The 10,491-nt window shown below is 33.0% G+C and overlaps 1 protein-coding gene across 1 annotated transcript in view; it reads right to left on the bottom strand.

Annotated features, from left to right (window-relative positions):
- LOC111085546 (hemicentin-1-like) overlaps positions 1-9,577 on the bottom strand; it is a 133,260-nt gene extending 123,683 nt beyond the window's left edge. Inside the window, exon 1 of the mRNA XM_022384630.1 lies at positions 9,386-9,577. Coding sequence (XP_022240338.1) covers positions 9,386-9,491 — 106 coding nt within the window. The 5' untranslated portion in view covers positions 9,492-9,577. The remainder of the gene's footprint in view (positions 1-9,385) is intronic.
- Positions 9,578-10,491: the final 914 nt, after the last annotated feature.

Below are 10,491 nucleotides of genomic sequence, written 5' to 3'. Positions count from 1 at the left end.
AACGTTTTGGGTTCGGCATGGCCAGGTGGTTAGAGCGCTCGACTCGCAATATGAGGGTCCCGAGTTCGAATCCCTGTCCCAACAAACATGCTCGCCCTTTCAGGTGAGAAAGTTATAATGTGACGGACAATCACATTGGTACAAGAGTAGCCCAAGAGTTAGCGGTGTGTGGTGATGACTAGCTGCCTTCCCTCTAGTCTTACACTGCTAAATTAGGTACGGCTAGCCCAGATAGCCCTCGTGTAGCTTTGCGCGTAATTAAAACAAACAAACAATTAAACGTTTTGAAAATAAAAGACGCAGTTTACTCTTATATTACTGACCACAGTGGTGGAAACTCGCTAATTTATTGTATTTATAAAAGGTTCGTTTGTTTTTTTGAAGTTAAGCACAAAGCTACACATTGATATCGAATCCCGGTTTCTAGCGTTGTAAGTCCGCAGACATACCGCTTGGGGGGAAGGGGCATTTAATAAAGGAGAAAATACAGCAGTATTCGCGCTAATCAGTTGTGAAATCAATATCATTTAAGAGTTTGTAAAATAAGAAAAGAAACAAACCAATAGAAAATACGTCGAATAGTTAAAAATAAAAGATACAGATAATTAATTACAACTGCACGGTGAGTAAAATATCCTAAAATTCAGCATACTTTTAGTTAAGCCAAAACGTCAATCGGTAAGTAATATCAACTGCTGAAAAGTTACACAGATGTATCAACAACATATGCTAATTTCCAAGAACAAACTACAGTCACCATAATTGTGTCGTAACATACAAATCTAAATAATATGCAGATTGATGAATAATTATGGATATGTATATACAACAAAGCACATTAAGTGTGTGTTCGGATGTTTTCGTTCGTATCTAGTAGTAAAGAATGCTAAAATGAGTTAAATATACGAGAGTAATAAGAATTCAGGAAAAGCCAGTTGATAAATGATTTCTAATGATACATATGGAAATCTTGAGAGAGAGAGTATTCTCTCGTTGTCCTTAATGACTTCAAGTCATCAATTTGATATTTTACTCTAGAAAACGGATGTATCACAAAATAAAATGAAAAATATTTACTGTTCAGTTTTCCCAACTGAAATTTACAATATTTATATATATTAATTGCTGATATCAAAAACGTGGTGTCGATACGTCAATGACGTTTTCGGCAGTGCTAAATGGCTGTGTATAGAAATTTTAATCTAGCGTTTAAAAGCATCCAGTGGAATTTATTAAATTTAATGTGCAACGCAAAGAAAAGGACTAATTTTACCTTTCACGGATTTGTTGGTTACACATGTTTCTTACAGATCATATGATCTTTAATGTGCGACGCAAATATAAGGACTAATTTTACCTTTCACGGATTTGATGGTTACACATGTTTCTTACAGATCATATGATCTTTAATGTGCAACGCAAAGATAAGGACTAATTTTACCTTTCACGGATTTGTTGGTTACACATGTTTCTTACAGATCATATGATCTTTAATGTGCAACGCAAATATAAGGACTAATTTTACCTTTCACGGATTTGTTGGTTACACATGTTTCTTACAGATCATATGATCTTTAATGTGCAACGCAAAGATAAGGACTAATTTTACCTTTCACGGATTTGTTGGTTACACATGTTTCTTACAGATCATATGATCTTTAATGTGCAACGCAAAGATAAGGACTAATTTTATCTTTCACGGATTTGTTGGTTACACGTTTCTTACAGATCATATGAACTCAATTAGGAGAAATCGCTATTTGTTAAACCATTAGTAAACAGTGCTAATGCGATTTGCTTCAGTGCAATAATACACAAACCAAAACATATTGGGTAAATTTTAGAAAACGTTGGTTAATGTAATCAGTTAAATATATATTTAAATCCCTTAACCTACAAAATATAATATAAACTCTATTGCTAATGATTTTGTAACCATTCATACCTAAGGTGTATTAATCCTTAATTTAAGTTAAATTCTTGCTGTGCTTTTGCAAGACACAAGGATCGGTGCTTTCGAACTCCGCTTTCTAGTGGCAGAAGAAGTCAAGAATTGTGATTCATTCTTCTTGGACAGAATGCCAGTCTATCGCAGGATAACTCCCTATTAACAGCTTGGTAGAATGGAACAAGTGAAGTAAAGTGCGTTGCTCAACGACACAACATTATGAAAAGGGCTAGCTTCTAAATCGCAACCATCTGATTACGCGTTCGAAGCCAATGAACCATGATGTTACAGGGTATTAGCGAAAAATAACATTTTGTTTGTTTGTCTGACATATACCATGTCGATTCCCTGTCAAATATCTATTCAGCTCAAAGATTGAAAGTAATCATTCGGTAAGATGAGAAAATGAAATATTTAGTTTTCAATAGAGGGCAATAGTGACCGGTAAATAGGAAGTGTGTTCCTTTGTCATACGGATCTGATAAACGGTTTTAAAAATAATTACAGAAATAATAATAAAAAAAGGAAATAAAATAGAAATATTATGTGATTACTTTCCTTGTATTGTATGGAAATGAACAGCACCAGAGTATAGCCATGTGTTGATGTTTTACATTTTGTTTGATTACCATCCAACCAATGAGAAATTGTTAGAGCATCGTACATACACTGCTTATAGAAATACACTCAATGACCTGACTTTCCTAGTAGTAGAATAGTGACTGTATTCAATGCTCTCAGGACAGAAATACCTCATGAAAAAACACGTAGATATCATACTTTCGGTAGGTGAAAACTATTAGTTGGTAATGTATAGAGACTCTGAAGAGAATACGCATTACTAGTAATGTTGATAATAGAAGTGGTCAATTTCGAATGCTCATAATCTTCAAAGTTAATGTTAAGTAATACAAGTTATGATACTTACGTGGTACACGACAATTAAGTAAGATCTTGCCAGTGAAGTATATTTAAATACTAGAGGGAATATCAGTTGCAGAGCAGTAAGATACCTACATGTATTTGTATGAAGTTGTCTAGCCTAACCTTTAACTGCTCGATACCACTTAGGAGAGAAAGAGCTAAGTCTGGAGAGAATATCAGTTGCAGAGCAGTAAGATACCCATTTGGATGAAGTTGTCTAATCTGACCTTTAACTGCTCGATACCACTTAGGAGAGAAAGAGCTAAGTCTGGAGAGAATATCAGTTGCAGAGCAGTAAGATACCTATTTGTATTAAGTTGTCTAGCCTGACCTTTAACTGCTCGAAACCACTTAGGAGAGAAAGAGCTAAGTCTGGAGAGAATATCAGTTGTAGAGCAGTAAGATACCCATTTGGATGAAGTTGTCTAACCTGATCTTTAACTGCTCGAAACCACTTAGGAGAGAAAGAGCTAAGTCTGGAGAGAATATCAGTTGCAGAGCGGTAAGATACCCATTTGGATAAAGTTGTCTAACCTGACCTATACCTGCTCGATACCACTTAGGAGAGAAAGAGCTACGTCTGGAGAGAATATCAGTTGCAGAGCAGTAAGATACCCATTTGGATGACTAGCGCCTAGACAGCTCGGACTATCGCTACAAAATTTCCTCAGCCTACTTGACTGGTTTGTGTGTATCCGATTTTAATATTCCAATAAAAATCCATATATATATATATATATATATATATCATATATACATAAATATACAGGTATAATATAAATGGCACACATATCATGCACGTACTTCAATATCTTTTCAATCCATTTCAACTCAACACATGGAGCTACATATCGATGGATAATTATGCGACAGTTTCTGAAGGTAAAGTGTATACTTTATACAAGAATAACATAAGTAGTAAAGAAACATGAGTACTAAAGCTATGAATATTAAAATAAGCATAGTGGAGAAAAATTGAGATTTGTCAAGGCGTTGTTGCTGTTTGTTATTAAGCACAAAGCTACACAAAGGTCTAGCTGTGCTCTGTACATGTATATTTCCTTCTAACAGACGATTTATGTCACATTTTTTAAACTATTGAACGAGTATAGTATTTTGTGCTTTCAAATAATTAATTACATCACCTTAGAGCATTATATACAAATATCATTAGTTTAATTGGTAAGGCTATATACGTATTGAACTTATTACAAGCGTGAAAAAAAAAACAGCAGCGTTTCTATGACACGTTTTAATATAAAACGACCTGAAGATGTCAGTGAATATACTAAATAGATAAAACATTCTATTCTTCTCCAAACATTTCATTTCTGTATCGTCATTAATAATTTTTACTGAGGTAATCTATATCAGTCTAATTATCTAATTACGTTTTATCGTGATTTTGTAATTATTTTACTGGAGTCTTAGGATTAGGATTGAAAATACGTTCTAAGTCTGTTTTAAAAGTTTTCATTCGTAATATATAAGAATATTGTTTATACAACTTGAAAACAACTAAACAAATTACAAAAAACATGAGAACAAATTTTAAAATTACCATGTTATATATGTAATAAACTTAAAATAAGACCCAAAACTCGAGCGCTTTCGAATAGTAGGCTATTCTTCTTCTGAAGAGTATTGGGTCTTATTTTAAGTTTATTACACTTTATATTGATCTTTTTTTTGCTAACTCTTTTATCAACATGTTGTATATGTGTAATTTTTGTTATTTTCTGTTAAGCAGAAAGTAGTTTCAGTCCAAAATATCAAACGTCATTGGCAAAGAACGTGAGAAATGAATATGCTAAATCTGGAAAACCAATTACTCTATCCAGATGTTTTATAGCCAGTTCTTCTCATTCCCGTTTAAAAAAAAACTAATTTTCGACGGATTTGAAAAAAACCTTCTAGCCATCACAAATATATTTTTCAGTTAATACTAAATAAACCTATCAGCTGTTGTCTTTAAATCGAGTTAGATTAAGATCAGAAAATCTAAGTTACAGATTCTTAATGAGCTACTGTTGACTAATTCTTTGAAAGTTGTTTTTAGTACTATCCTATCATTATTGTGTCCTAAATTTAAAAATCTAGACATTATACGTTCTGAGTAACAACTTTGAGAATTATTGTTGCACATGTTACAAATACAACTAATTTTACCACAGTAAAATATTGTTCCCAGACATACCACTTTAATGAAGTTTTATGTTTTTGTCCCTAATATGTTTAAAATGTATTCTGAAAGTAAACACCATTCTGGATTAATACGTCTAAGAGTGAGGAGGGAGATACAGCGATTAAAAACTAGAAATGAAAGAGCACAGTCAGTCTTTCAGATTGAAGTAACTTTGTTTTATATTATTGCTAGTCTTGCAGAGTTTCCAGTTGAGCTAATTTTTTCTTACTAATCTAATAACCTTTAAGCACATCTCGCAGAAATCAAGAAGAAACGGAAGAGTCTTAGTTCGGAACGATCTAATAGACCATAGCATCATCTTATTTGTATACACATTCACTGACTAGATGGATAAGAAAGTATGGTACGCAGCATAATATTTTAGAATGCAGGTACACTCGTTGGAAAACCATGGTCGCAGAACAGATAATTTTCTCGATACATGCGTAATCCAATAGCAATCCACGATGGTTAAATTCTGTCCACCATAAATCTGAAAATTGAATTATCCTCCGGGTTCCAGTTTTCATCCTCAAATTACGCATAGAAACATAAAGAAAGAGAACAATTCCAAATAATGTAATACAAAAACGGAAAGATTACTCAGTGGCTAAAACAACAACAACAACGCTTTCAACAACCTTAGATGAACACACTGAATGTATAGAAGTAAACATTCGCTTATATATATGTATATATATATAAAATATGCTTATATTCCGAACTCTCAATCCGAAGGTTAATGGTTCGCGACCCGTTGGCGCAAAAATGTTCTCCTCTAATTGGGGCTTGACGTGATTTTAAATCTTACTACTCAGCCAAAACGGAGAAGCCCAAGACTTAGCAGTGGCTACTATTGACTAGCTACCTTCTTTCTGATCTATCAGTTCCAAATTAGGTACAGATAGCCCTTGGTGTTGAGTGAAGATAGCCGTTGGTTTTTCTTTTCATGAAACTACTCAGAAATTACTAGATTTTTGATGTTGTTTAATAACACTTTTTTTTCTAGAGGAAACTTGGAAAAGAAAGTGCTCAAAAGGTGCAATAATGTTGAAATGTTTTCTTCAAACAATGCATTATTTTAGGTATGTATATAAATAAATGTCAATAACTACTTAAAATTTGGGGGAAAATACTAAAAAAATATTTTAATTTTCGTTCGATATGTATAAGTCTATAACTTAAAATGTAAACTTAATAGTGCAGATGTGTAATACTTTACATGTGTGGTTGTTTGCTTCGCTTAACAACATACTTACTGATAATCGGCTTACCAGGTCTTTGCGCCAAAACACATTCATTTTGGTTCTTCAGCCTTTCATGCATGCTTAGATGTTCAATACTGATTCCCCATGTGAGGATAACGGCAACAACTGGTAAGTAATGTATAATATACATACTCTTTACTTACACCCAGTTTCTGCTACAGGGCTAAACGCTAAAACATATTAATAGACATTTATATGGCACAGCAGATTGATAATAAAAACAAAAGCTTTTCCTTGTCTAATTACCACATTCAGCTAAGAGATTGAATTTAATAAAACCCAAAACCACTCGGTAGCAAAGCTATTTACAAATTACATTTTAAAGTTCCAGAAATATCTTAACGAAAACAATCATTTTTTTTTGGATCAGGTGTCACCTTGTGTATCAGCATAACTTATTCAATTTGTAACATTTATTGCCTTTGATATTATGAAGAAATGTTTGAACCTGATTGTTTTAACATACTCAGTTAAAATGTGACCTAAGCGTGACAAATCACTATTTTTGGAGTTAACATGTTGCCCCCTTCCGTACACTGATATACATATATATATATATATATATATACATAGTCCACTGATAACAGAGCACTGATATTATATTTCTAATATATATGCTAGCTGAAGTACCCGTCCCCTGGACGGAAGTTATGTAAATCCATGATTAGTGAAAGGTTATCTTTGGACATGAAAAGTTGCTTCCCTTATATATAATTGTAAATAAAACGCAAAAACGCCCATAAAAACCGCAAAACACAAAATGTGAAACTGCAATTTGCATGTATATCCGTATATGTCCAAACTTGGTGAAAATCCATCAACAGAGAGCGAAGTCGTGGTAAAAAACGTCCATTAAAAACCGCAAAACTGAAAATTTCTATGTATCTCTCCATGGACCCAATACACCTCCACACCAAATTTGGTGAAGACCCATCCATACCCTGAGAAGTAGTTACAGGGAAATAGAACAGACAGTACTATATATATATATAGTCCACTGATATTTCTAAATGGCGTTTGTGTGGTCAAGTATAGTGATAGTGGTTCTATCCTTAATACAAAAGAAGTTCTAAATTCTAACAAGAATGCTGAACTTATGGGTAAATTTAGATTGATTATCAGGTTTCAGAACAATTTTTCTTTCGAAAAACGTGTTTTATTTACGCATTCAATCAACACTTTTCCATATCAAAGTAGTGTTACAAATTTACAAATGATATATTAAAATAGAAACAAGGTGTTCGTATCTATTATTATGACTTACTGTAATTTATTTTCTATGTTTATATTGTGACAAACATTTATTTTAACTGATATATTGAACGTAATACAAAGATACTACAACAGATTTTGGGTAAAACATCCATCCCTATCTTCTGAATCCTTAAGACAATATAGAATATCATCTATGTAGAACAGCCAATGGCTACTTCAGCACGAATTTCCATCAGAAAGACTCCAGCCGTATACTTTTGTGTATTCTGTATTTCATAGCATATTTATTCATCAGAGATGCACGAATTAATACTTATTGTGTACTTTGAATACTTCAAGAAACGACTGTAATATTTGTTGTATTATGTACTGATATTTTTTAAGTTTGCAGCTGCGTTATTATCGTGAAGGATTGTTTTTCTTTATTTCTGAACTAAAAACAAAACGAACGTGAATCTATTGTAGTAAAACGTCATTTTTTTTAACTGTGACTCTTGAGTGCCATTAATTCGTTGAATTCCATTGCTTTATTTGATTTTTATTTTATTGAGGAACGGAATAATGGAGCACAAAATATTAAACAAATGCTTATCATTTTCTTAGAAATAACTTTTTTTTTCACTATATTGAACGAAGAAAACAAAATATATACGAACAAGGGAATCATTACATCAAGTTAGCTATCAGTGGCAATAATATATAACAGTGATAAGATTTTCAAGTTGAACAACATTACTAACAGCAAGAAGTTAAACATGATTTTGTCACAGATGGACAATTAATGTCAATCTTTCCATTATATTCTTATTAGTTGATCGTAATTATCATTGTTTTTATATGTAATGACAGATAAAGAACGTTTTGTTAATCATTTACTACAAGAAGAAGGTTTCCCCCAATGGCTCAGTGGAAAGTCAAATGCTGTTATAGCTAATAATCGGGTTTCGATACCCGTGGTGGGTACAGCACATACAGCCCATTGTGTAGCTTTGAACTTAAAAAATAAAGAAACAAGCAAAAGAAGCTAGAAGAAGAAACAGTTAAACCATCAAATGTCACATTTATTTGCAGCACTAGCGTCATCTGGTGTAATTGTAAGAAATTGTGATTGAAGATCAATAAAAACAATTTTCCTCATTTACCTTTAAATACATGTGTGTGTATATATATAACTTTTAACGAATATAGCTCACTAGTGTTTAATAATACTTTAATGTTTTATGTGAAGCTTAAAAATGTTACATTAAGCTACATGTTTTCACGGAAAGTAGGCTTACTGGGGAAACAGTTATTATTTTAAAATCCAATTTATCTAGAAAATATGAAAGATTTTATTTTTCAAAATATTAGTCGCACTGCAAAACATTGCTAATATTTTGAAATATCCTAATAATGTCTATATTTGCGCATTTAGCCGCGTACTATTGCAGAGAACTAAAAGTTGTAGGCTATGGCATACAACCTTTTTATTTTATTAATACGTTATACCGGCGTTTAGTTTTTATGTTTAGTGGTGTCTTACACTGTCTATAAACTACTGTTTTTTATCACAATTTTATGGTATTTATTACATTTCTTGCCCAGTATTTTATTTCATACACTACTTTTATCCTAAATAACAGAAGATGAACGAAATGTACACCATGTTTAACGAACCTATGACTTCCTAGAATTAGGGAATATATTATGCCATATTGAATATATAGGGTTTCAAGTAAGCATTAACAGATTGATTACAAGAGCTGCTATCGAAGATATTGTATTTTCTACAAATAGCACATTTAAGGCATAATATATATATGTCTTCCTGTACAATAAAGTGACATCAGATCTAGTCTGCCTTACCTGAATTAGCTGAAATGGATAACAATACACATAAAAATCCAAAGCAGAGAGGTCTCCAATATCGAAATAAAAGTACGTGAAAACTCCATTGTTTAGTGGTGTACATTGTGTAACTAAAACATCACAAAAGCGTACTTATCATTAAAACAATTATAATTAAAGTCATTTAGAGAGAAATATTCAATATTGAGAAGCTTCCAAACTCGGAGTGGTCATCCGGCGTCTCACTTCTTTGACTAGCAAGCGCCCGAATGACTGCCAGTGAGGAGCACGTCTTGTGGACGGTTTGAACATAGGCCAGATCCATTGAATCGCAGGGAGGCGGTGGAGTGAAATCTGAGCGTGTTCCTCAGGTTTATTGCTCATTATCGTGTTTTACCGGTTTATTTTATATTCACATTTTTATCTCAAAAATGAAGATTTTTCACGGTATTCAATTTATTTTTGGGTATTGTTTTGGGTACGAAACTAGAAAAGGTTTAAAATAGTGGTCGAAAGATATTCTAGCCTAATATATATGTATAAAAGTCATATTTTGTTCACGACGTGATTAGTTTAACTTAGCAATGGAGGATTTTATTTTTGCAGGTTAAACCAGAAAAATTAATGGGCATATTCAGAACAGATTTTATGGTGAACTTCCTAGTTGTGGATGTGGGGAACTTCCTAGTTGTAGATATAGTGAACTTCCTAGTTGTAAATGTAGTGAACTTCCTAGTGGTAGATGTGGTGAACTTCCTAGTTGTAGATGTGGTGCACTTCCTAGTTGTAGATGTGGTGAACTTCCTAGTTGTAGATGTAGTGAAGTTTCTAGTTGTAGATGTAGTGAACTTTCTAGTTGTAGGTTTGGTGAACTTCTTTGTTGTACATGTGGTGAACTTCCTAGTTGTAGATGTGGGGAACTTCCTAGTTGTAGATGTGGTGAAATTCCTAGTTGTAGATGTGATGAAATTCCTAGTTGTAGATGTAGTGAACTTCCTAGTTGTAGATGTAGCGAACTTCCTAGTGGTAGATGTGGTGAACTTCCTAGTTGTAGATGTGGCGTACTTCCCAGTTGTTGATGTAGTGAACTTCCTAGTTGTAAATGTAATGAACTTCCTAGCTGT

Source organism: Limulus polyphemus, unplaced genomic scaffold (assembly GCF_000517525.1).
Source record: "Limulus polyphemus unplaced genomic scaffold, Limulus_polyphemus-2.1.2 Scaffold460, whole genome shotgun sequence".
Taxonomy (NCBI): domain Eukaryota; kingdom Metazoa; phylum Arthropoda; class Merostomata; order Xiphosura; family Limulidae; genus Limulus; species Limulus polyphemus.
The sequence above is the reverse complement of the archived record's forward strand: the minus strand, read 5'-3'. Positions and strand labels throughout refer to the sequence as shown.